This window comes from Panthera pardus, unplaced genomic scaffold (assembly GCF_024362965.1).
Source record: "Panthera pardus isolate Hobbes unplaced genomic scaffold, ASM2436296v1 HiC_scaffold_17, whole genome shotgun sequence".
Lineage (NCBI taxonomy): Eukaryota > Metazoa > Chordata > Mammalia > Carnivora > Felidae > Panthera > Panthera pardus.
In genome coordinates this window covers 127,184,108-127,211,779 of record NW_026526732.1, presented here as the reverse complement: position 1 = coordinate 127,211,779, position 27,672 = coordinate 127,184,108, and the positions used below count along the sequence as shown (strand labels likewise).

Here is a 27,672-nt window from a genome sequence, read left to right as displayed (position 1 = left end):
GATGGGCACGTGGGTTCTTTCCACCCTTTTGGGCATTGAGAATAGTGCTCTCATGAACAGGGGTACACAAATATCTCTTTGAGTCCCTGCTTTCAATTCTTTTTGGGTAAATACCCAGCAGTGGGATTGCCGTATCATCAGGTAATTCTATGTCTCATTTTTGGGAAACCACTATTGTTTTAGTTCCAGTTCCTCCATATCCTCACCAACATGTTCTTTTCTTTCCTCTCTTTTTTTAATGGGTCACCTTAATGGGTGTGCAACAAGCAGCAATATTTTTAAGCAGCAATATTTAAAAATGTGATTCTGTTTATCAAAAAACAATTTGTACCCCAAATTTAAATAACTGGATAAAAGCAGAATATAGTAAAATCTGCAGGCTATCTTGGTGATACTTTAAAGGTGGGAATGAAGTGCAGGTGCAGAAAGTGAAGTTAATTATTTGCCTCAGTTTGTGGTCAGTCTCATCTGGATTCTTGCAAGGCCCCTCTCGTATTTGTCCCCTCCCCCATCCTTGTTCCCTTTGCACGTCTGTCCCCTCCCACCACAGAGGAGGTGATGTGACTGCTGAGATATTAGCACAGGATTGTCATCGGGGGTCACGATTATCTTTGAAACTTTTGAAAATAGCTCTGTGTTAATGACCTCACTGTTCACCTGTTACTTTCCTCACTGAGCTGAGGCTTTCCTCTTCCCTCTCACTAATCCAATCGTGTGGAATTGCCTGGCGGGACACCTACAGGCTGATGAAGGCTGATTGAAGACAAGGGAAGAACCTACAGATTAAGATGAAGAACCACATTAAGATACCTCATTCTACTTGCCAGGGAACTGAGGGCTCAGATTCCTAACAGGTGGTTCCTAAGGGGCGTCCTGAGGCTGAAGTGGGGGTGGGCGGGGCAAAGGGGAAAGGGAGGAGCTGCATATGCAAAGCACACCCCCCCACCCCTGCCCCGAGCCCACAGAGCCTGGCCTTCAGGAAGAGCCAAGAGTGGGTCAGAGGCACTGGAAATTAGTGTTTCATCAGGAGAGGGGCTGTAGTGAGGAGGTAAGTAGGAGCAAAATCCTAAAAGGCCTTAAAACTATGCTTAAGTCTGCACTTTATCTTGTGAGAAATGCATAGCCATTGATTTTAAACCAGGGCATGACATGATTAGGTTTGCTTTTTCTTTTTTCTTTTTAATTTTTTTTTAATGTTTATTTATTTTTGAGACAGAGTGTGAGCAGGAGAGGAGCAGAGAGAGGGAGACACAGAATCTGAAGCAGGCTCCAGGCTCTGGGCTGGCAGCACAGAGCCTGACGCGGGGCTTGAACCCACAAACAGTGAGATCATGACCTGAGCTGAAGTCGGCCGCTTAACTGACTGAACCACCCAAGGCGCCCGTAGGTTTTCTTTTTAGAATGATCATTGGTACCCAAATGTGGAAAATAAATTGGACAAGAGTGTGGGGACGTCTGTTAGGAATCTCTGCTTCATCCTGGCAAGAGATGAAAAGAACATTGACAAAAGAGAGAAGAACATTCTTTCATTCCTTCGCTCATTCACTAATTTGACATTCACCCAGTGTTTTTGCTGAGCATCTACTATGTGCTGGCATTGTACTGTGTTGCATGCAGGGAAGAGGATAAACTTGGCGTCTGCCTCTCCGCAAACGGAACATTCACTTGGCCACCCAGGCAGGTATGAAGGCAATCACAGTTAGCGTGTAAGTGCTCAGACGGTACGTAGTATTTTTGCAGCATGTGTATCAGGAGCATGTTCTAAGGGATGTGGGGCTTCCTGAAAAACTCCTCCAAAAATGATGTCTAAGCTAAGACCCAAAGGAGGGGCAGGGGCTGGCCAGGTGAAGGAAGGGGTAGAAAGGACTCCAGGTAGATTAAAAGTGGGTGCAACCACCTGGAGACAAGAGACAGCAGGGCTTTTTGAATGAATTAGAAGGTTGGGTATGACTAGACTCCAGGAACTATTAAGGGATGAAGCTAGTGAGGTAAGCACGGACCCGATTCCAAAGGGCCTGCCAACCACATGAAGGAGGCTGTATAAGAGGAATGGGTGTTGCTGCGGGCAGGGAAGTTCAGATGGACATCTTGGAAAGATCCCAGTCTGGAGGATAACTGGACAAATAGAAAAGAGGTAGAATGGGCAGGACTTGGTGAACCATTAGAGGGGTGCCTGTGGAAGAACATGGGGACTCCCAAAGTTTCAGGCTTGGGTGTCATGAAACAGTAAGAGAAGGGCAGGATTAAAATGGAAGATGTAAGTTCCACTGGGACATGTGGATCTGGAGGGACACTCCTGTGATATTCCACCCCATGGGGCGTGCAGGACCCATGGATGGTGCAGAAGTCATGGGATGGGGGAGATCAGAGAGACGGGTCTGTGGGGTAAGAAGAGAAGAGAACCAAGGAGGCAAGTGTGGGGGGATTCCAACATTTATGGCTCAGGCAGTGGAGGACTCTGCCCAAGAGGCTGGAAGGGGGCAGCCAGGAGGATCAGGAGAGCTCAGAGGAAGGAATTGTGCCTGCCAACGAGGGAGTTTCAAGAGGGGCAGAGGGCAAGTGTGTCAACCACCTTGGAGAGGTTAGCTAAGACAAGGATGAAAAATGGTCATACAGCTTGGCAAGAAGGGGGTCTACCACAACAGGTGCAGTGGTGGGAGGTGAGAAGAGGGGCTGCTGGTCAGTGAGGGGGAGGCCAGTGCTGTCCTTGGTTGGGGAGCCACATCTCGGTCCATCAGGGGAGGTACAGTGGAAGCAGCAGGCACAAAGGCAGCAGGAGGAGGCCAGTCATCAGGAAGGGGAGACCCAGCCTAGGGGAACAGACATGTTTAAATGATTAAAGACCAGTGATTCTGGCTGGTAAGGGATGAAGAGCCACTGACCACATTCATTACTGTTGCTATTAACTTCCAGCTTTAATTATATTCCCCCAGACAGGAAGTAAGAATTCAATAGATGTCACTTAAGCACTCATCAGACATTTATTGAGCACTTACTATGGGCCATGTGCTAGAGTTATAAATGGCCTGGTGCCTATTCTCCAGCATCTTATGTCTTTGAAAATGCCTGCCTTTAAAAAAGGCAGAGTAAAACCCTAGATTAATTTCCAAAGCATCAAAAACGATGAAGAATGTAGATTCTTCATGAAGTCTTGCTTGATTTTTGTTATGTTGGGTGCAGAGTTCCATGAAGTTTTTGCCTTTACAATTCATGTTCCCAAAGGTCCAAGGGGTCAGACAACAATGAAGTCAAATAGTCAAAACCCAAAGCTGGAGTTCAGTGTGAGTGGTGCCCCAGCCGGGGAATTTGGGGTCAAGGTTTGGATGGAGAAACAAACCACAAGGCAGGGACTGGAAGATCAGGGCTGGTGGCACTGTGGGACAAGTTCAAGACCAAACGTAAGTGGTATTATCCACAATGGATATGGATTGAGAATGGGAAAATTGCCTTTCATTTATTTGCTATGTAGTTTTGGGAGGGAAATGTCATACATAAAAATACTAAAGGGAAATACACCAAAAATGTTAACAGTGATTATCTCTTGGTGGAGGGATTATGGGTGACTTGATTTTCTTCTTCATAACTTTTCATATTTTAAAACTTTATAAGGAATAGTATTAATTTCATAATCTAAAACACTGCTAGCTTTTTTTTTAAATGTTTTTATTTAGGATTTTTGAGAGACAGACACAGAACACGACTGGGGGAGAGGCAGAGAGAGAGGGAGACACAGAATCTGAAGCAGGATCCAGGCTCTGAGCTGTCAGCACAGAGCCTGACCCGGGGCTTGAACTCATGAACTGTGAGATCATGACCCAAGCTGAAGTTGGCGCTTAACCAACTGAGCCACTCAGGTGCCCCAAAACAATGCTAGTTTTAAAACATGAGAGGAAATATCAGAAAAAGGCAGGATGATGAAAAAGAACAATGTTTCATTTTTTAAAAAATGGTAGGAAATAGAGTATTGGTAGGAGAAATACCCAGAAGTAACATTGGAGAAGCAGGGATCGCATGCCAGGCTTAACTTTGTCACAAATTTGGAGTGGTCCTGTCATTTCCTACAATCTATTTATCATAAAATCGAGGAATAGATCTGAAAAGGACAGTATGGTTGTGTGCCACACTGGGAAATGATTTGTCCTAACATGATAGTCATTTCATCTTGAAATTCTCAGGGAGAAAGTATAGCATGAGGGCAAATAAATATTAAGAGTTATAATTCTTGGGGCATCTGGGTGGCTTAGTTGGTTAAGCATCAGACTTCAGCTCAGGTCATGACCTCACAGTTTGTGGGTTCCAGCTCCGTATCAGGCTCTGTGCTGGCAGCTCAGAGTCTGGAGCCTGCTTCTGATTCTGTGTCTCCCTCTCTCTCTGCTCCTCCCCTGCTCACGCTCTGTGTCTCTCCTTCAAAATTAAGTAAACCTTAAAAAAAAGTTTTAATTCTTTTTAAAATTTTTTTATGTTTACTTATTCATTTTGAGAGACAGAAAGAGCAAGAGCACAAGTGGGGGAGGCGCACAAAGAAGGAGAGACAGAACCCCAAGCAGGCTTTGCACCATCAGAGCAGAGTCTGAGGCGGGGCTTGAACTCCCTAACTGAGAGATCATAACCTGAGCTGAGATCAAGAGACAGATGCTTAACCGACTGTGCCACCCAGGCTCCCCAAAAGTTATAATTCTCAATTGTGACATTATTATTCATGAGAAGAAACAGATTTGATGTCTCTGATGAGAGAGTGACATATTCCAAAATGAAGAAAGGTCACTACTAACTGGAATAGAGTTTTTAAGGTTAATTTGTTAAGGGGGGAGTTTATGTCTTAAAAGACATGAGAGGCTATTCTTAAATTCGATGTTTTTAAAGTTTATTTATTTTTTTTGAGAGAGAGAGTGCACGCACGAGTGGGGCAGGGGCAGAGAAGGAGAGAGAGAATCCCAAGCAAGCTCTGCAGTCAGAGTGGAACCAATGTGGGGCTCGAACCCATGAACCATATCTTGCCTTGAGCCTAAGTCGTATGCTTCACCGACTGAGCCACCCAGGCGTCCCCTAAATTCAACTTTAATGAGTATTTGTGGGTAGGTAGGGAGATAGGTGGAAGTCATGTTTGGGGTGTATATCCTTGTTTTAAAGACAAATTCGCTTTTATTAGCCTCATAGGAGGGGGCTTGCTTTTCTTTGTACCAAATCTCTAAACAAAAGAAGCAAGGTGTTGGTCCTACCAGTTGCTGCTTGTGTTGGTAGGTGAACGAGCATGCTACCACTGGTGGACATGAACGGAAGTGCTGCTTTCTACACCCATTCCAGACTTGCAAGAAAGAAAACCTACCCAGAAGCTGGAAGGAATCCAGAAGACACGGACAAACCCACAGCTCTCCCTTGAGAGAGAGCTGTGCCCTTTCATTTCTCAGGTCTACTGAAGCCAGAGAAGATTAATTGAGGGATTGCTTGCCTCCGAGGCGTTTCACTTAAGCAGGCTCGGTCCTGGATCAGCAATGTTCCAGGCTGTCAGGAGAAACACACACTTGGGCATCTCCTGTGTGAAATCCCCATAACCACAGCTTCTGACTGAGGGCTTTGTAAACCCTCTCCACCCTCGGGGGCCAAAGAAATCTGGTAGCAAACAGCCCTGGGTAGGTCTCCCCTTCTTGGCCATGTCTTTGAAATAAATTGGAGAGAATGATTACAGCTGAGTTTGAGAATTTACTGGCCTAATTCTTAATTAAATTCTCTTAATGGAAAACAAATTTATTCTTCTATAAAACAAAATCTGAGTTTAGAACCCATCTAGGATTTTTCAATACCCTCAGGGTCAACTTAAAAATCCCATTGCCTTTCTTTCCAACGCAGATGTCCAGCAGGATGCTGTGATGGGGGTTTCCTTCCAAGAGACTCAGCTTGACAAATCTGGTCACAAAGTGAAAAATATTGATAAAAGTGTTCAAAATAACACACAATTCCATTCAAGATATTTGGCCCATCTTTAGCCTTAGTCATTTGCCTGAGTAAAATAAAGCAAGGAGCTATTTAGTCAGGGGTTTTTTGGGGGGGTAGGGGGTTTTAGGGGGGTAGATTTTAGCATCTGTAAACATAATTATTTAATTCCTACATATTTAAGTCTATTAATGAATTTTTGTGAATACTGTGAGGTAAGGACACACACACACACACACACACACACATATTTTTTGCCTCCATATCTTTGTTGAAAGTCAACTGATCATAAAGGTAAGGGCTTATCTCTGGACATTCTATTCTGTTCCATTGCCCCATATATCTATGCTTATGCCAATATAAGATTGTCTTAATTATTATAGCTGTATAGTTAAGTTTTTAAATCAGGTAGTATAAGTCCTCCAACTTTGTTCTTCTTTTTGAAAATTGTTTGGCTCTTCTAGGTTCTTTGAATTTCATATAACTTTTAGGGTCAGGTTGTCAAACTCTACCAAAAAACTCATGAGATTTTAATAAGGATTTCATGTAATTTCTAGATCAATTTATGAAGGATTTCCCTTTTTTTTTTTAAGTGTCTACTTATTTTCGAGAGAGAAAGAGCATGCATGCTAGTTGGGGAGGGGCAGCAAGAGAGGGAGAGAAAGGATCCAAAGCAGGCCCCATGCTGATAGCAGAGAGCCCGATGCGGGGTTTAAAGTCACCAGCCATGACATCATGAGCTGAGCTGGTCGGTTGCTTAACCGACTGAGCTACCCAGGCATCCCAGAAGGATTACCCTCTTAACTATATTGAGCCTTCTAGTCTATGTACATGGTACATCTCTCCATTTATTCAGATCTTCAGATAAATACCTGGTAATGTTTTCTGGTTTTAGTTCTTGCACTTCTTTTGTTAAATTTATTTCCAAGTATTTTATTTTTTGATGCTATTGTGAATGGAATTGCTTTTTTTAAAAAAAAAAATTAAATGTCTATTTTTGAGAGAGAGAGAGAGAGAGAGAGACAGACAGACAGAGTGCAAGTGGGGGAGGGTCAGAGAGAGAGGGAGACACAGAATCTGAAGCAGGCTCCAGGCTCTGAGCTGTTGGCACACATGGCTTGAACCCACAAGCCATGAGATCATGACCTGAGCCAAAGTCAGATGCTTAACCAACTGAGCCAACCAGGCACCCCTGGAAATACTTTTTAATTTTATTTTTAGATTTTTTATTGTTAGTATATTGAAATACAAGTAATTTTGTGTATTGGTTCGTTTATCCTGTGGCCTTGCTGATCTGGTTTACTAATTCTAGTAAGTTTTTGGAAACTCCTTAAAATTGTCTACATACAGGATCATGTTGTCTATGAATAAAGACAGTTATGCTTCTTCTCTTTCCAATCTATATACCTTTTATTTGTTTATTCTTGCATTATTTCACTGGCTAGAGACTCTGGGACAAAGTTGAATAAAAGTGGTGAGAGAAAATATTCTTTCCTTGTTCCCAGTCTTAGAGGGAAACATTAGTTTTTTTTTTTCACTGTTTTATCTACTTCTTTTTTTTAATGTTTATTTTATTTTTGAGAGAGAGAGCAGGGGAGGGGCGGACAAAGAGGGAGACAGAAGATCAGAAGCAGGCTCCGCACTGTCAGTGCAGAGCCCGACGAGGGACTTGAACCCATGAACCATGAGATCATGACCTGAGCCGAAGGCAGATGCCTAACTGACTGAGCCACCTAGGTGCCCCTGCTTCTTTTTATTTTTTAGCTTGTGGTGAAATATAAAAGTCATAACATCAGATTTATCATTTTAACCATCTTTAAGTGTACAATTCAGTGGCATTGAGTACGTTCGCATTGTTATACAACCATCACCACCACCCAGCTCCAGAACTCTTTTCGTCTTCCCAAACTGAAACTCTGTACCCCCTAAACAAAAAATCCCCATCCCCCTATCTTTCCAGCCCTGGACAACACCATTCTACTTTCTGCCTCTACAGATTATACTATTGTAGATACTTCATTATCAGTGGAATCATACAATATTTATGTTTTTGTGACTGGTTTATTTCACTTAGCATAACGCCCTCAAGGTTCATCCATGTTGTAGTATGTGTCAGAAGTTCCTTCTTTTTGGGGCGCCTGGGTGGCTCAGTCAGTCAAGCTTACAACTCTTGGTTTAGGCTCAAGTCATGATCTCATGGTTTGTGAGTTTGAGCCCCACATTGGGCTCTGTACTGGCAGTGTGGAGCCTGCTTGGGATTCTCTCTCTCCTTCTTTCTCTGCCCCTCCCCTGCTCTCTTTCTCTCTTTCTCTCTCAAAATAAATAAATAAACTTAAAAAAAAAAAAAAAAAAAAAAAAAGAAGAAGTTCCAGAGCACCTGGGTGGCTCAGTCGATTAAATGTCCAACTTTGGTTAAGGTCATGATCTCACAGTTCGTGAGTTTGACCCCATGTAGGGCTCTGTGCTGACAGCTCAGATCCTGGAGCCTTCTGTGGATTCTGTGTCTCCCTCCCTCTCTTCCTCTCCCCTGCTTATGCTCTGTCTCTCTCTCTCTCTCTCTCAAAAATAAATAAAAATTTTAAACAACAAAAAAAAGAAGTTCCTTCTTTTTAAGGTTGAATTGTATTCCATTATATGTTCAGTCTTCACTATTAAGTATAGTGTCAGCTGTCAGGTTTTCATACATAGCCTGTATCAAATTGAGGAAGCCTCCTTTTATTTCTAGTTTTTTAAAAAATTTTTTTGGTGTTTTATGTATTTTTTGAGAGAGAGAGTGCAAGCTGGGGAGGGGCACAGAGAGGGAGACACAGAATCCAAAGCAGGCTCCAGGCTCTGAGCTGTCAGCACAGGGCCCGACATGGGGCTCAAGTTCATGAACTGTGAGATCATGACCTGAGCTGAAGTTGGACGCTTAAACGACTGAGACACCCAGGTACCCCTATTTCTAGTTTGTTGAGAGATTGTATCATGAATATCATTGGATATTGAGCAATGATTTTTCTGCAGCTGTTGAGGACCATGTGGTTTTTTTGTCCTTTATTCTATCAGTATAGTGAGTTACATTAGTTGGATTTTGGATGTTAAAACAACATTGCATTCTGGGGATAAATCCTACTTGGCCATGGTATACAGTCCTGGGCTTTTTTTCTAAGAGTTATAGCATTCTAGCCCTTACATGTAGGTCTGCAATCCATTTTGCATTACTTTTTCTCTCTTATGGAAGGAAGGGATTCAGAATCATTCCTTTTCATGTGGATATCCAGTTGCCCCAGTGCCATTTGTTGAAAAGAATGTTCTTTCCCCTTTGAAAGATCTTGGGGCTCTTTCAACCCTTGTTGAAAATCAACTGAGTATAAAAGTAGGATTTATTCCTGGGCTCTCAGCTCTTATCCATTGCTCTCTATATATTGATACTTATGCTATAGACTGTCTTGATTACTGTAACTGTATGGTAAGTTTTGAAGTCAGGAAGTATGAATTCTCCAAGTTTGTTCTTTTTCACTATTGTTTTGGATAATCTGGGTCTGGCATTTGTTTTTTTTTTTTTTTTTTTTTTAATGTTTATTATTTATTTTTTGAGAGAGACATGTAGTGCAACTAGGGGAAGGACAGAGAGAGAGGGAATCACAGAATGCGAAGAAGACTCCAGGCTCTGAGCTGTCAGCACAGAGCCCAAAGCGGGGCTCAAGTTCATGAACCGTGAGATCATCACCTGAGCGGAAGTCGGATGCTTAACCGACTGAGCCACTCAGGCACCCCTGGGTCTGGCATTTCTTAAAGTCCTTTTAACTTCACCTGAGGATAATTGCCTTCTCTCAGTTGTGATTCAGGGTTATGCACTGTGCCAGTGGTTCTTAAGCTTGACAATACGTAAGAATCACCTAGGGAGCTGCCAATAAAGAGCCGCATCCAAGACCAGTTAAATCAGAACCTCTGTAGTGTGAGGCTTGAGTACTGTTAGAACTGCCCAGCTAAGCTCAGCCCAATTTGCTGACTCTCAGAATAATGAACAAATAAAGTGGTGGTTGGTTTAAGCTTTGGGGTGATTTGTTACATAGCAATTGATAACTGATATGGAATCTGTATCCCACCTTGAGGACCTTTCTAGAGACTCTAACCTTGACTGGAGAATTCTACTTTAATGCTTTGCTTTTGCTATGGGAATGTATGATAGGAATAGTGTCTATTCTATCATTAGGTAGGGAGGGTAGAAGCTAATATGAAATTGTGTATGAGGTATATATTTTAAAACTAAATTTTTAGAAAAGCTAAGCTTCCCTTGAGGAAGTTTCTTTTTCTCTCTAACACTTAGAACTGACTGGGGTGCCTGGTGGCTCAGTTGGTTAACGTCTGACTTCCACTCAGGTCATGATCTGGCAATTTGTGGGTTCGAGCCCCACGTCGGGGTCTGTGCTGACAGCTCAGAGCCTGGAGCCTGCTTCGGATTCTCTGTCTCCCTGTCTCTCTCTGCCCCTCCCCGACTCACACTCTGTCTTTCTCTCCCTGAAAAATAAATAAACATTAAAAAAAAAAAATCCTATTAACTGACCATGTTTTCATTTTCAGTTTGGCTGGTAGTAAACAAAAAGTAAAAATTAAGGCTTAATTATAGCAACTATATATTTCCTTATAGCTTGTAGTTTATGATACTTTTTTTTTACTCTTCTGTTATTAACTTTTATTTTAGCTATTATATTTATGTTATCTATAATCTTATTATTTTATTCATATTTATATTTAGTCATGTTATTGTACCTATCTTTGTGGTAAATCACTTTAAATCCCTTGTGGCAAAAAGTAGTATTTTAAATGCATATAAGACTTTGACTTTTCCTTTAGAGAGCCAAATATAGTGTGAAGAACTTTCTGTTTTCCATCAATATATGTTTTGAGTGCCAAGATAGGACATGATAACTGGCTCGGGGTGAAAAAGCAGGAAAACCTAGGTAAATCTTTATCAACTTGATCAGGGACAAGGATCTAGTGAAACTTGCCTACCATTTATCAGTCATCTTCTGTGCTGGATACTTGCCTAGACCACTGTATTCAAGAACTGGGCTGGGCAGTTCTTGTTTATTTTCACATCTGTAAAATGGGTTGAACAAGCTTCCTTCACAGGAACATTGAGAGGATTAAATGAGATAATATGTTGAGAGCACCCACCACAGAATGGTGGGTTTGTATATATTATCTCCTTTCCTCCTCCCCTTCCTCAATTAGATGCTGCAATAACTTACTAAAATTATTTGTTGGGGCACCTGGCACCGCACTGGGTGGCTCAGTCAGTTGAGCGTCTGACTTTGTCTCAGGTCATGATCTCACAGTCCGTGGGTTCGAGCCCCGAATCAGGCTCTGTGCTGACAGCTCAGAGCCTGGAGCCTGCTTTAGATTCTGTGTCTCCCTCTCTGTGCCCGCCCCATCCCACCTGTGCTCTCTCTCTCAAAAATAAACATTAAAAAAAATAGTTATATTTGTTACACAAAAAGAACATAATTTGTTAAATGTGCAAATGAACCTTGTCACATCTTGATCAGAGAGAATTTCTAATCTTTTCTGGTAGGGAGTAGTGGACGTTGGGGAGGAAACAGAATGAGAGGCAGAGCACCTCCTGTGGTCCATGATAAACACCAGACAGCTTCGTGTGGAATCTCCATTCTGAGGGTGTGAATAGCAGAAACATTCGGATGGTGGAAGACATTAGGGGAGGAAATCCATCCACAGCAGAAGTGGGGGGTGTGGAATGAGAATTGCCAGCAACAGCCGCCTTTCTTGGAGAATGGCGAGTAGGCAATAGAGAACAGAACTCTACTGTGTAGAAACGGTCGGTTCTGGGGCACCTGGGTGGCTCAGTCGGTTAAGCCTTTGTTCGACTCTTGGTTTTCAGCTCAGGTCATGATCTCACGGTTTCATGGGCTCGAGCCCTGCGTCAGGCTCTGTACTGACAGTGCAGCCTGCTTGGGATTCTCTGCCCTTTCCCTGCTCATGCTGTCTCTGTCTCTCTCAAAAATAAATAAATAAACTTTAAAAAAAAAACCCACAGAAACTATCAGTTCTCCGGACTGCTGTTCCTTGTGCATCATCTCCTACCTGCCACACCCCTAACTCTCCTTCCGCAGCTTCTCAGTCTTGACCCAGGACAGCAGCACAGTGACCGCAGTCTCACTCAGCCCGTTGGGAACTGCCCCAATACCCTCCACGTCTGATTGTCCTTCTTTCGCCTGGCTTCCTTGTGGTAAACGGACAAGTTCTTAAAAACCGGAGACGGAGGGAGCATGGCAAGAGACAGGCTTCTTTTGATGCTACTGGTTCTCTGAGGAGCACGGCTGAGCTTGGTGATTGGGGGTTCAGTTGTTCCTAGGACTGCTCATTCTATCTCAATAGTATTTTACAATCCAATACCCCAACTTACCTTTGTATTTTAAGATGAAGACGAACTGCCTGTGCAGAGGCTTCCTTTATTACCTAGTGAGGAGAAATCTCAGGCTTTACCTCAAGTTTTCCATTGTTCTTCTGACCTCCCACTGATTTTGCCCCAGGTACAGCAGCGCAGGTTTACAGGGAATTCTCCCAAACCCACCACCCTTTTCATGCCCTGGCACGTGCTGCTCTGCTCATTCTTTCTGGAATGTCATCCTGACTTTTGTCTGCCATGAAAACGCCCGTTCATTGTTCGATATTCGTGTTTCATTTTTGAATCCCCACATAAAGGCTGTGGCTGGCCTCTAACCCCTCCTCATGTCTGCCTTGTGTCCTTGTCAGACTTTGTTTTTTTTAATGTTTATTTATTTGAGAGAGAGAGAGAGAGAGGGAGACACAGAATCCAAAGCAGGCTCCAGGCTCCGAGCGGTCAGCACAGAGCCTGACGCTGGACTCGAACCCATGAATCATGAGATCATGACCTGAGCTAAAGTCAGATGCTTAACTGGCTGAGCCACCCAGGTGCCCCAAGTCAGACTTTGTATTAATGATTTACTCATAGGGAAGTCTCCCATGCTTTTCTCTGAGTTCTCTGAATACAAGATGTCTAGATTATTCAAATGTACACTTCCAACGCTGTGCCTTTCCTTGTACGTGTGGGTGTGATGGACATTTTGGCCATTTTATGTTAAAATTCCCCCTCACAAGGGGGAATTTCTGAACTTAATGTACCTCCACAGGTTAACCCTTGACAGTAGGGTTATTTTCATCTTGGTTACTGGTTCAAATGAAAATGACACCCTTTGGGGGACACGCCCCAAAAAGCTAGTAAATTTTCTCAAAGTTTTTGTTTATCTATGGGATAGCATGATGCCATAAAATAAGTAATTATACATGTGACGCATGTAATATGTGGGGTCATTAAAGACGTGATGCTAATTGAATCTACCTCCCTGCAAGAGCTGTCTCTTAGCAATTAGTGTTTAGGGCCAGCTGTGGGGTGTAACTGCATAGCACAAGTTAAATCAGAAGAAAGCAGTGAAAATAAAAGTAAGCAAACTAGCCATCATATCAAATTTACCCAGATGTCATTCATACAGAAGTATCCTTTTTAAAAGTCTCTTTACATCACTTTTATTTGTGCTTTTGAGGAGGTCTATTTCACTTATTTTTTTAAGTATTTTCTTAAAAATTTTTTTTTAATGTTTATTTATTTCTGAGAGAGAGAGAGAGAGCGCGCGCGCACGCGCATGGGGGAGGGGCAGAGAGAGAGGGAGACACAGAATCTGAAGCAGGCTCTAGGTTCTGAGCTGTCAGCACAGAGCCCAGCATGGGGCTCAAACTCATGAACCATGAGATCATGGCCTGAGCTGAAGTCAGACGCTTAACTGACTAAGCCCCCCAGGCACCCCTAAAGTTTTTATTTTCTTCAGTAATCTCTATACCCAATGTAAGATCAAACTCACAACCCTGAGATCAAGAGTCTCATGCTCTTGGGACTGAGCCAGCCAGGTGCCCCTCAGGTGGTCTATTTCATTCAGTAGGTTTAAATAATTAATGACATGCCCGATTTACAGTCAGTTCAGTCTTCATTTCAACAGTGGCTATTGCTGAAAATCAGTTCCTGATCCAATGGAAGGTTTAAGATCATTGAAATGAAATGGCAGAGATAGTCAAAGACACTTGAAGCAAATAAAGGACCGTGTGTGCTCTCTTTTAAAAATGTCTCTGTCTTAGGGGTGCTTGGGTGGCTCAGTCGGTTAAGCATCCAACTTCGGCTCAGGTCATGATCTCACGGTTCGTGGGTTCGAGCCCCTGTCAGACTCTGTGCTGACAGCTCGGAGCCTGGAGCCTGCTTCAGATTCTGTGTCTCCTTCTTTCTCTGCCCCTCCCCTACTCACGCTCTGTCTCTCTCTCTCAAAAATAAACATTAAAAATTTTTAAAAATAAACATGTCCCTGTCTTAACGTTGAACTTAGACTTCATTAGTATTCCATGGATGTCACTTTTATTGCCCCTCAAAATCACCTCCTCGTGCTTCTTTCTCCAGCTCAGAGGGCACTGGGATTCTCTGTATCGCACAAACATATTTTGAGTATCTACTGTGTGCCAAGCACTGCGAAGTACTGTATCTCAATGCTCATGCCATTCTAGAGACAGGTTGCAACACCACCCTGCTCAGAGCCTGTCCCAGGAGGTGGAGGACGGCGCCGGGCAGCACTATCCTGGTGCAGCTGGTAACTCCTGGACACGCCAGGGGGAGGATTTAAAGTCACATGCCTTCGCGGAAGGAGCGTGACTCTGTGCAGCTTTCTCTCACGATAGCAGAGTTTGTAATGCTGTAGAATAGGAAGCAGACATATTTTGTCTTAAAAAGTAAATGGAAAGGACTATGCAAGCCATACTGGCCTCTTTTTTTTTTTTTTTCTTCTTTGTTTATATTGAGCAACAGAGGGGCAGAGGGAAGGAGAGAGAGAATCAAGTAGGCTCCATACTTGGCACAGAGCCCAACACGGGGCTCGATCTCAGGACTGTTGATGCTCAATTGACTGAGCCACCCAGGCACACCCTTTTTTTTTTTTTTTTCTACAGAAGAGAGGCTGGAAGAGTAAACGTTTTTGAGCTACACAAGCTTTCTGGCACCTGTCACCTGAGACATTTTTTTGTGACATTCCCATATATTATATGAGACTTGAGCTTCGACATGGCAGAGGAAATAAGTGCCACCAGAATGGTAAAACTTGGGCATAGACAGTGACCTTAGAGTCATTATCTTGGCATCGTGGGTTGACCCAGAGAGCCTGTGGGTGTCTCATAACTCTAAAGGTCAATGTTGCTTCTCTCATATTTGCTGGAGCATATCTTCCCTGCTAATGATTTTCTTGCTTGCTTTTCTTTTCTTTTCTTTTCTTTTCTTTTTTTTTTTTTTTGTATCTAGGCATATGTTTGGTGCCTAACACAAAATATCTTTGGAATAAAAGGCTGCCCACCACCATCCAGTCTCCCAATAACAACCCATTCCAGAGAGCACCGTACCCACCTTGCATTCTCTTTCCTCCTTGTCTCTACCAATTCTTGTTTCATTTCATTTTATAAGATTTTTCTTTTGAATTGTGCTGAAATATAGGTAACGGAATTTGCCATGTGCCACTTAGCCATTGAAAGTACAATTCAGTGACATTAATTACATACACGGTGTTGTACCAGCATCACCACTATCGATTTCCAAAACTTTTCTACCACCCAAACAGGAACTCTGTGAGCATTAAGTAATAACTCCCCATTTCCCCAGCCCCTGATAACTGCAATTACACTTTCTGTGTCTATCAATTTGCCTATTGTAGATGCTTCATATAGATGAGATCATACAATATTTGACCTTTTGTGTTTGGTTTCTTTCTTTCTTCTTTCTTTCTTTCTTTCTTTCTTTCAAGTTTATTTATTTGGAGAGAAAAAGAGAGTGAGATGAGTGGGGGAGGGGCAGAGAGAGAGGGAAGGACAGAATCCCAACCAGGTTCTGCACTTCCTGTACAGAGCCCAGTGTGGGGCTCAAATTCACCAAACGTGAGATCATGACCTGAACCGAAATCAAAAGTCAGAGGCTTAACTGACTGAGCCACCCAGGCACCCCTTGTTGAGTTTATTTCATTTAGCATAATGCTTTCAAGGTTTGTCTGTGTTATATCAGAACTTTATTCCTTTTTTAGGACTGAATACAATGTTTTGTTTATGCATCTGCTGATGGATGCTTGGGTTGTTTCTACCTTTTGGTGATTGTGAATAATGTGGACAAGTATCTGTACACTTGTTTTCAGTTCTTTTGTCTATATACCTATGAGTGCAATTGCTGGGTCATATGGTAATTCTACGTTTAGTTTTTGGGATGAGACACCAGCTTTTCACAGTGGCAGCACCGTTTTACATCCCCATCAGGGTTCCAGTTTCTCCACATCTTCACCAGTACTTGTTGCTTTCTATTTATTTGTTTTTGATAATGACCATCCTAATGGTTAGAAGGTGGTATCTTACTGTGGTTTTGATTTACATTTCCCTAATGATTAATGATGTTGAATATCTTTTTACATGCTTGATGGCCATTTGTATTTCTTCTTTGGAGAAATGTCTGTTTAAGTCTTTTGCCCATTTCTTAAATTTGGTTGTTTGTCTTGTTGAGTGTTAGGAGTTCTTTTTTTTTTTAAAGTTTTTATCATTTATTTTTGACAGAGAGAGAGAGAGAGACAGAGCACGATTGGGGGAGGAGCAGAGAGAGGGAGACACAGAATCTAAAGCAGGCTCCAGGCTCTGAGCTGTCAGCACAGAGCCCCATGTGAGGCTGGAACCCACGAACCACGAGATCATGACCTGAGCTGAAGTCGGATGCTCAACGGACTGAGCCACCCAGGCACCCCTAGGAATTCTTTATATAATCTAGATAATAAACCATTATCAGATATTTGATCTGAAAATATTTTCTTCCATTCCATAGATTCTTTTCACTTTCTTGATAATGTCTTTGGTGCGCAAAATTTTAATTTTTTTTTTTTAGTTTATTTGTTTTGAGAGAGAGCAAAAGCAGGGGAAGGGCAGAAAGAGAGAGAGAGAGAGAGAGAGAGAGAGAGAGAGGGAGAGGGAGAGGGAGAGAGAGAATCTGAAGCAGGCTCCATGCTGATAGCAGGGCTTAATCCCATGAATCGTGGGATCATGACCTGAACCAAAACCAAGAGTCGGATGCTCAACCAACTGTGCCACCCAGGTGCCCCGGGGTTTTAGCCCTTATATTTAGGTCACTGATCAATCTGAGTTATTTTTGTGTACGGTGTATGAGAGCCCAACTTCATTCTTTTGCATGTAGGAATCTCGTTTTTCCAGCATCGGTTGTTGATAAGTCTGTTCTCTCTCCCATTGAATGGACTTGGCACCCTTGTTGCAAATCATTTGACCATAGACACATGAGTTTATCTCTAGACTCTCAATTTTATTCTGTTGCTCGATTTGTCTGTCCTTATGCCAGCACTCCACTCATTTGATTACCGCAGTTTTGTGATAAATGTTGAAATTAGGAAGTGTGAGTCCTCTCAATTTGTTCTTCTTCTTGTTTTTTTCTTTCAATTTGTTCTTCTTTCCCAAGATTCTTTTTGTTATTCATTACTTCCTGCAATTCTATGCAAATTTGAGGATCAGCTTTTACATTTTCTCAAAAAAAACTGCCAATTCTCCTTTGGTTTCTTCCCTTAAGGAAAATTCTAACAACTGCCTTCCTCCCCAAAGGCCACCCTGGTGCCAGCTTCCCTCAGGCCCTCTGCCTGATCCTTATCAGAAGTGTTGGTCCTACCTGCTTCCCAGGACTGGTTAATCACCTCCTCAGGTGCAGATTGCCAGGAGTTTGGTCCACTCAACCCTTTTATCAACATTATGCATATGAGGTTAAGTCAAGTTTGAGTTCCTACACATGAAGCTCCTTTTGGAAGTTAAGAACCCCTTTGACTTGGAGCTAAGGCTTTTTTTGAGCAGTATTAAGGAAGTACTGGGCAAGCTGGTGGGGTTGGGGCTTAGTGGCCATTTCTACGAATTGAAATGAATATGCTTATATTCTATCTCTGCCCTTTTTTGCCTGCTAATTCCATTTATGTGGACCTTTGGCATGTTGGCTATTGTTTCAGCATTAATTTGTTGAGCACCTAATATGCACTAGGTTTCACAGTGTAGCAAATACATAAGAAGCTCCAAATCCATGACCTCAAGGAACTTAGAGTCTCATGGGGGAGTTTGCATGGCATAAAAATGTTCCAAATATCTCAAGCGTGGCCATGGTACCTTATTTAACGTCATGATACATCTTATAGTATCACTATATATCATCTTATAGTGAGCCCTTATGTGATTAGGGCTCAGCCAAAGGACAGACCCACATGAGCTGTAGTGCTTCCAAGAGGTGTGTGGATGAGGCAATATATAAATTGGGCCTTGAAAGCCAGGTAGAATTTTCAGAGGAAGGGAAGAAGGGAGAGGGCGTCCTAGTGGGTACAAGTGGTGTGCTTAGGGGAGAGAACCACAAAATCCAAGACAAGGTGGGAATAAGTTTAATATCTCTGCCAACCAATCAGAATCTGTCTTAGTGCAGTCTACTCATATTCAAGGGCAGAGTAGACCCAGCTGAGGGTGGGGACAAATTGAGAGGGCCCTGAATCAAAAGGAATTGTTTGGAGTCATTGATGTCCCAGGACCTATGAGATCATCTTACACAGCTTTGGTAACCACTGCCTTTCCAGTTTCTAGAGGACTCCTTGTTCTCAAGGTGAAGGCAGAATATGGCTCTCACATACACATCAGCTGGGTGCAGGTGCTTGGAACACCACCCCCTCCCACCCCCACCCTGGGCACATCCATCTGCCTCCAGCTTTCATTCTGTGGCCACTACCTCTTGTCACCACACACCTGGAATGACTGAAATGGTCTTTCACCTGATCTCTCTGCTCCCAGGCTCACCTCTGCTCCAAACCACAGGGCATAACATTGTCGTCTAATGTGCTTGCAACAACATCAACATCATGGGGGTCCTTTGCTCAAGAGTGTCTTAGAGCTTGGATCTAGACTTTCTCTTCATGATCTTTCCAACTTTAAGTGTCCTACAAACTTCCTGCTGTGCCCATAAACAAAGCAATCTCATGCGCTTCATTTATTCAGTCTTTCAACCATTTCCTGACCACCTACTATACCTCAGGCATAGACAGTGTGACGAACTGAACTGTGTTTCCCTCAAAATCCTATCCTCCAGCACCTCGGAATGTGACTGTATTTGGAGACAGGGTCTTTAAAGAGGTGATTAAGTTAAAATGAGGTCAGTAGGATAGACTCTAATCCAGTCTGACTGGTGTCCTTATAAAAGGAGGAGGAGTTTAGGACACAGACACATGCGGAGGGAAGACTGTGTGAGGACCCAGGAAGAAGGCAGCATCTGCAGGCCAAGGACAGAGGCCTCAGAAGGAATCAATCCTGCCAACACCTTGATCTTGGACTTCCAGCCTCCAGAACTGAGAAAATGAACTTGTGTTGTTTAAACACCTCCGATCTGTGGAACTCTGTTGTGGGACCCCTAGAAGATGAACACAAGTGCCTTGCCCAGCCTGCTCAGTAGTGGCCCCTCTCCTCTGACATGCCACACACTCCCTCCACTTCCCTCACATGCCTGCTCCTCTGGCCTGCCCTCATCTAGCCTGACTCCCCACTCGAGCCCAACTCAGCCCCTTCATGTCTCTTCTCTGACCACCGCGGCCGCAGGGTTTTTTCTCGTCCAATGACAACATCTATTCCAAATTATTCTCTAATCTTCTTTGGTGCATTGTCTTCTCTCCCAAGACCATAAAACTTCCCAACATCCATGGGCTTTTTCCCCCTGTCTCCTATGAAGAGAGAGAGCTAAGGTGCGAAGGAAGGGAAGGAACCAAGAGTGACTGATTTCTGTGTGTTTGCCTGGAGCCACTGGGCGGACTGTGGTGCATAGTAAGACAGTAAAGACTGAGCGAGGAAAAGATTTGTGTATTTATATGTGCATACACTCTTGTCTTATAAAAATGATATATTATGCAGTTGTCCTTCCTTATCAATGGGGGATCCATCCCAAGGACCCCAGTGGATGCCTAAAACCACAGAGAGTATCCAACCCTATATATACTCTGTTTTTTCCTATATGTACATGCCTATGATGAAGTCTAATTTCAAGAGATAAACAATAATAGACAATAATAAAATAAAAACATTATAAGAATATACTGTAGTAAAAGTCAGGTGAATGTGATCTTTCAACATAGCTTACCATACTGTACTCACTCTGCTTCCTCTTGTGATGACATGAGAAGATAAAATGCCTACGTAATGAGATGAAGTGAGGTGACTGACAGAGGCACTGTGATATAGTGTTAGGCTGCTACTGACCTACTGATGTGCCAGAAGGACGATCATCTGCTTACAGACTGAGGTTGACTGAGGGTAGCTGACCCCCTCAGATAAGGGAGGACTATACTACATACTGTTTTGTAACTCAGTTTTCTAACAGCAACACTCATGGGACATCTTCCATGTCAGTGTTTATAAATCTATCACATTCTTTTCTTTTACAGGATTTACTTCACTTTAGTTTTCTTGTGTAACACTATGTAGTGGCCACAGCTGGAGCCGGGATCCCCTGTATAGAGACTTTGGTGTGGGCCTTCCCAAGATGGTCAGTGAATTTCTAGTAGGGAGACTTGGCAAACACTGTCTCTTTCCAGAAGTCAGGGGTGAGATAACCGTAGGTCTTGGAAATGGCATCAAAAGTGACATGGATCGGGGTGCCTGGGTGGCTCAGTCTGTTAAGCATCCAACTCTTGGTTTCAGCTCAGGTCATGATCTCACAGTTTCACGAGCTCGAGCCCCACATGGGGCTCTGTGCTGGTAGCACAGAGCCTGCTTGGGATTCTCTCTCTCCCTCTCTCTATGCCCCTCCCCCACTTGCACTGTCTCTGTCTCTCTCAAAATAAATAAATAAATAAATTTAAAAAGAAAAAGTGGCCTTGCTGAAATTGCCCACAGTGTCAGTACAGTCCCTGGGTGAGGGGTGGCAGTTGTTAATACTGGCCATCACCAGTAGCTTCTTGGGCACAGGGGCTGAGACAGTGCCTTTGTGGGCAGGGATGCCAGTGCCTCTGTGGACAAGGATGAAACACACCAGCACAGAGCCACAGGAGCTGGCTACCTTGCATGAGACAGTGTGGGGCTCACCAACCTTGTTCCCCTGGTAGCCTCACTTCACAGGGACAATGGAAAGTTTGTTCAGTATCATGGCCCAATGGATGGCAGTGACTACCTCCTTGGAGCACTTAAACCCAAACCAACGTGTCCGCAATAATCTCCGATGGCAACAAATGCCTTGAACCTAGTCTTCTGGCCAGCAGGGGTCTGCTTTACACAAGCATAATCTTCAAGACCTCATCCTTGAGGGGCACATGGGTGGCTCAGTCCGTTAAGCGTCCAACATCAGCTCAGGTCATGATATTGCGGTTCATGGGTTTGAGCCCCACATTGGGCTCTGTGCTGACAGCTCAGAGCCTGGATCCTGCTTCGAATTCTGTGTCGCTTTCTGTCTCTGCCTCTACCTGCTCACAGTCTGTCTCTGTCTCTCTCAAAATAAATAAACATTAAAAAACCAAAACCAAAACAAAAACAGAAAAACTCTCATCCTTGAGGAATGCCCCCAGAAAAAAGTCAATGACCTCAGAGTCCTTGAGGGGCAGGGAGAAGAGATAGATCTCTTCCAGGGACTTCATCTTCATGTCATTGATAAGGTGGCCCAGCTTGGTGACAGGGATCCACTCCTTGTCCTCAGTCGTGCCTCTGTGAGCTCCCATTCCAGGTCCGTCCTGCAGCACCAGCATCATCTACTATTTGGTGTTTTCTTGAAGATGGAGCTACCACACTCTTTTTAATATGCAATATATTCCATGTATTTCTCTCAGTCTTTTTAAAATTTTTTTATTTTTTTAAGCACACTGTGCACCCAGCATGGACCCAAAGCGGGACTTGAACTCATGACCCTGAGTTCAAGACCTGAGCTGATATCAAATGTCGGACGTTTAACTGACTGAGCCACCCAGGTTCCCCATATCTCAGTCTTTTTAACAGAAAAAAAATCAATGGCATTAATTTTATTAAAACTGTTAGAATCTACAATGTGGGTGAATACATACTTTATTCCAAGACGGGTCTAGGTTGCCTTCAGAAAGCGAGGGTGGGTTAAAACTCAAACTTTCTATGGGAGGGACCATTGAAGCCATCCTCTAGAGCTCCCATATTTTAGAGATACAAAAACAAAGAGCTGGAGGATTTGATGGTTTTTCTAAGGTCACTCCAGTGGTAAATGCTCAAACCAGTGAAGAATGCAAATCTCCTGGGTCCTTCCCACCATATCATAGTGCTGCTGAAACAGAATCTAGGCATCCCTTCCCTGGGGTTGCTATGCCGGGTTCTATTCCTTTAGCTTAACAGTCATTTTTTATTTAACAAGAAATAAAAAAAAACATGGAACTAAACGTGACCTTGGACGTGAGTTGGTCTAACCTTAGAGATGAGAAAACTGAATATTTCCTGGGGAGGGTTCTGAGCGTGATAAGTATGTCATACAATGAAGTCATACAGCATGTGGCCTTTACGGCCCGGCTTTGCTTAAAATCATAAACCTGAAGTTGTTCGTCTATTTCAGCCCCTCCGGTAGCTTCCTACTGTACTTGCACGAAGCCCACACTCTTTCTTCCCATGGCCTCAAAGCTCCATTCCTGTCTGGCCCCCTTGGCTCATCTTATTGTCCCCTTTGCCCACTGTGTTTGTGCCACACTGTCCTCCTTGGCTGTTCTTTAAACAGCCAAGTATTGATTAAGAATCTCTTTAGCGTAGGACCAACTGGCAGATGTTAGAAGAAATACAACCTTGGTCTTTGATGAACTTATAGTATGTGGGAGTGGGGGGCACGGATAGGATTCATTCATTCCTTCAGTCGTTCAATACCAAATTATTAGCAGTATATATATCCTAGGCCCAGAGCTGGGTACCAGGGTATCAAGTCCAACAGGACAGGGACCTCAAGTTCAGCAGGAAGGAGAGCCAGTTGGAAAATAGCATGGACTAAGTATGGGGATGATTGGAATACAGAGGAGCACTCCCCACATTTCCTGGGGGGCCAGGGAGGCTTCTCAGAGAAGGTGACCCTCCAGTTGTGTCTTAAAGAGCGTGAGAAGTTAGTAGACGTGGAAAGCATCAAGGAGTAAAGCGGAGGTGGCTCAGGATGATCAGAGACCTGGACAACAGCACGTGCAAGACTTGAGTGTGTGCAAGGACTTGCTGCGTGCAGGGAGCATGCTTGCTTTTTTATCTTGGGGGCTCCTCAGAGCAGTAAGAGGAACAGCCAGGCCATGGCGTGCATGGTCTTACAGGCTAAGCAAAAAAATAAAAAATAAAAAATAAATAACAAAATAAAAAATAAAAAATAAAACAACCAAAAAATTTAAAAAAAAACCCAACAAATACAAAAGAAAAAAAACAACAAAATTTTATTCTGCCAGTTATTGGCATTGGAAGTTATAGGTGGGATCAGACAGGGTTTTGTGTTGTTTTTTTTTTATAGAGCTCCTTGGTAGCATAGAGAGCACTGGATTTATTCTTGTGTCACTGCAGCCAGGGGCCAGGTGGGAAATTATTTTATTTTATTTTTTTAACCCTTCGCAGGTGAGAAAACTAATGCTCAGAAAAGCCGAGCAACCTCCCCAGAATCACACAGGTAACGAGCTGGGTGGAGATGGCAGGCTTTCTATCTCAATGCCACAAGGACGGTCCTGCCCCAGCTCCCAGATGGGGATGTCTTGAGCTCACACAGGGCAAGGGAGGATGACCAGAGGGGACAGATGTGAGAGAGCTGTCTCAGAGGCTGATTTGCAAGGACCCGAGTGAGATAGAGGAAGGCATCTGGAATCCTCCAGTTTCTGGCCTGGGCCCTGTAAGAGGTGACGGCGTTCCCCGCGGTGGGGAAACGAAGGAGCTGACGAACGGTAACAAGCATGGGCCTTGTGATGATACAGGGCAGGAAGGGAGCCCGCAGAGCACTAGGGCTGCATGAGAGCAAGCAGGGCATCTGGAGAGGGTATCAGGAAAAGGTCCGAGTGGACCTATCATTTAAAATGCATTTTGGACTAGGGGCGCCTGGGTGGCTCAGTTGGTTGAGCATCCGACTTCGGCCCAGGTTGTGATCTGATGGTTTATGAGTTCAAGTCCCACATCAAGCTGTCTGCTGTCAGTTCAGAGCCTGCTTCAGATCCTCTGTTTCCCTCTCTTACTGCCCCTCCCCTGCTCAAGCTCTCTCTTTCAAAAATAAGTAAACATTAAAATTTAAAAAAAAAATGCATTGGGCACCTGGGTGGCTCAGTCTGTTAAGCATTCGACTTCAGCTCAGGTCATGATCTCTCGGTCCGTGGGTTTGAGCCCTGCATTGGGCTCTGTGCTGACAGCTTGAAGCCTGGAACCTGCTTTGATTCTGTGTCTCCCTCTCTCTCTGACCCTCCTCTACTTGCACTCTCTCTCTCTCTCTCTCTTTCTCAAAAACAAACATTAAACATTTTTTTAAAAGGGGCACCTGGGTCGCTCAGTCAGTTGAGGGTCCGACTTCGGCTCAGGTCATGATCTCGAGGTCCGTGAGTTTGAGCCCCGCGTCAGGCTCTGTGCTAACAGCTCAGAGCCTGGAGCCTGCTTCAGAATCCTTGTGTCTCTCTCTCTGCCCCTCCCCCACTCATGCTGTCTCTCTCTCCCTCTATCTGTCAAAAATAAATAAACATAAAAAAAATTAAAAAAAATTTTTTTAAATAAAATGCATTTTGAAACAGGCAGGGAAGCACGAGCTTGTGTTGAGGAAAAGATGGAGGTAGATTTTGGTGACGGTGCACCCACCATCGGTGACCTTGAATATCAGGCAGAGTGAGGCACTTTGAGCCAAGGAGTACAAATTTTTGACAGCGCTTGGGGAAGGGAAATCTGTCAAGGTTGATCTAGGTTGATTTGGAATGGATAGAGAACGGAAGTGGGGAGACCAGTTAGGAGGGTTTGCAATGGTGTGGGGAGGAAGTAATGGGAGCCCGGATTAGGTGGTGACATGGATGTGGGACAGAAGAGGGCGGCATGAAGAGATCAGTGCACATGAGGTCAATATGCTTTGATAACTAGATGTCAGCAAGTTGTTCAAGATCATTTTGAAAGTTTTGAGCTTGGACTGAAAGAATTAAATTCCGCTTTGGAAATGCTGACAAGACAGCAACTGCCTCACCAAGCAGTGTGGCCCAGAGGAAGGCTGGAAATTTGGAGAAATGTCAAGACCAGAGTCACAGTTTGGGATCATCCTCACAAAGGTGACAACTGAAGTCTTGACAAGGGCTGGCATTGTTGAGGACCGGGTGGGCAGACACAGAGCAAGGGGCCAGAAACAGCCTCATGGTGCAGCCTGAGGAGGCGGAGGGGAGGATCAGGGCAGTGGAGAGGGTCGGAAGTCCAGAAGAGGAATTGCGAAGAAGAGGTGGCAGATATAAAAAGTCACTTCAGGATGCCCGGGTGGCTCAGTCGGTTAAGCATCTGACTTCGGTTCAGGTTATGACCTCATGGTTTGTGAGTTCAAGCCCTGCATCCGGTGGGTCCTGCTTTTCTCCAAATCTGCCCCTTGTGGTATTCTCTCTCTCACCCTCTCTCTCCCTGCACCCTCTCTCTCTCTCAATAAAAATAAATAAATAAACAAATAAATAAATAAACAAATAAATAAAGTCAGTTCAAAACCCAGAAACTCAATGATTTAGTATGCTGCCACTGCTTTAGTATTTCCACCCTAAAGAAAACTTTTCTCCATTACTACTGCTGTGATACACTGGAACTTTTTTTTTTAAAGTTTATTTATTTATTTTGAGAGAGGCAGAGAGAGTTGGAGAGAGAATCGCAGGCTGGCTCCACGCTGTCAACGCAGAGCCTTACACGGGGGTCAAACTTGCGAACCGTGAGGTCATGACCTGAGCCAGAACCAAGAGTCAGATGCTTAACTGACTAAGCCACCCACGCACCCCATACACTGGAACTTATTAAAAAAGACTTTCCCTTCTCTCTCCTTTTCTCTGTGTCCAGTTGCCTGTCCCTCGCCATGTCTTCCCACAAGACTTTCAGGATCAAGCGATTCCTGGACAAGAAACAAAAGCAGAATCATCCTGTTCCCCACTGGATTTGGATGAAAACTGGTAATAAAATCAGGTACAACTCTGAGAGGAAGCATTGAAGAAGGACCAGGCTGGGTCAATAAGGGATCGCACACAAGATGGCACACAAGTTTATGCTGCATGAAGGTCACGTGTTCCTATCCTATTACTCTGTAAACATCACAACTGCCTGAACAATGGATGTGTTTTATCAGGAAAATGATTTTTCTCTGCTACTGTGCTTCTGCACCAGTGTGTTCGTTCAGTAATAAATGAGACATTTGTTGGGGCGCCTGGGTGGCCCAGTCGGTTAAGCGGCCGACTTCGGCTCAGGTCATGATCTCGTGGTTCGTGAGTTCAATCCCCGCGTCAGGCTCTGTGCTGATGGCTCAGAGCCTGGAGCCTGTTTCAGATTCTGTGTCTCCCTCTCTCTGACCCTCCCCGTTCATGCTCTGTCTCTCTCTGTCTCAAAAATAAATAAATGTTAAAAAAAATAAATAAATAAAATAAATGAGACATTTGTTGGAAAAAAAAAAAAAGAGTTTTCCAAGTACTAACAGAGACCAAAAGAGAATACAACAAATAATGGATTTGCAAGGTATTCGGTTCTCACCTAGCACAGCCAGGTTGTTCTGAGGGACTCATGGGTTTCATTCCAAAGGGGAATAGGGCCCTACCATGTCCTCAAAGGTGGTATGGCTTCTTTGGGTCCCTGTATGGGCTCCTCTCTTCCAAGGATTTGACTGGCTATTTCCACTTGACTGGTTTTCTTCTGCCCTCCTTACACACATGGTATCTGAAGTCTGGACAAGAAGGCCACCCACCCAGGGCCTGAGTTTTCTTCTCCTTTGCCCATCACAAGTGACCTCTTGTCCTGGTCAGTGACACTAGGAATCACATCACTCTTCAGATGAGATCTTGACTCTACTCATGGCCAAGAGTACAGTGATGGATAAAGAGATTGCAACCTTATAAAGGATGAAATAATAGGGTGGGGGTTGCAGTGTCTGAGATCAGAAGGCAGGTTTCTCTCAGAGTCAGATGTAGCAAACGTTGTCACGGATGAGGAGGTCAGGACGGACAAAGAGCCTCTGGAAAATGATGAGAAAGGCACCAGTAGTAAGGCAGTTGACCAGAGCGACTGTAAGGGATTTCAGAGTGAGTGTGGAGGAAATGAAAACCAGAGAGACATCTGACCCTTTCTCTCCTGCCTTGGAAATGTTAGGATTCCGCCTTTCTTCCGCATCCCATACACTATGGCTGCTCCCGTTCCCTGCTCCAGTTGCGAGTCCAGGTGGTTCAGCCAGGGAGAAGCAGAGGCCTCCCCGTTCCTTCTGGACTCACTCCCCTCTGTGGAGTGGGGACCCCTCTGCCTTTCTGAGCACCAGCTCTGGGGGCCCACTTGGAAGGTGCAGCCCAGGCAGGGCTTCCATCTTTTCCATCTGCCCTCTCCTTGCTTGCTCCCCTGGCTTGTAGCAGGCCCTGCTTTCTCTACTTCCGCCATCCTGTGAAAGTCCTAAATCAGGACTTTTGAGTTCTGCTGGGCAAGGACAGGAAGTCACACCAGGGAAACAGGTGC

At 44.0% G+C, this 27,672-nt stretch overlaps 1 protein-coding gene and 1 pseudogene across 1 annotated transcript; one reads left to right on the top strand and one right to left on the bottom strand.

Moving 5' to 3' along the window:
- Positions 1–5,319: 5,319 nt before the first annotated feature.
- On the top strand, positions 5,320–26,382 carry LOC109249425 (60S ribosomal protein L39-like). The gene is made up of 2 exons (XM_053904921.1): positions 5,320–5,630; positions 26,026–26,382. Exon 2 carries the CDS (start codon positions 26,042–26,044, stop codon positions 26,171–26,173), a length of 132 nt encoding a protein of 43 aa, XP_053760896.1. The 5' UTR covers positions 5,320–5,630; positions 26,026–26,041; the 3' UTR covers positions 26,174–26,382.
- Positions 20,498–21,762, bottom strand: LOC109249391 (40S ribosomal protein S2-like; annotated as a pseudogene).
- Positions 26,383–27,672: the final 1,290 nt, after the last annotated feature.

Coding starts and splice junctions, on each gene's coding strand:
- LOC109249425 (XM_053904921.1), top strand. CDS start 26,042: ATGTCTTCCCACAAGACTTTCAGGATCAAGCGATTCCTGGACAAGAAA.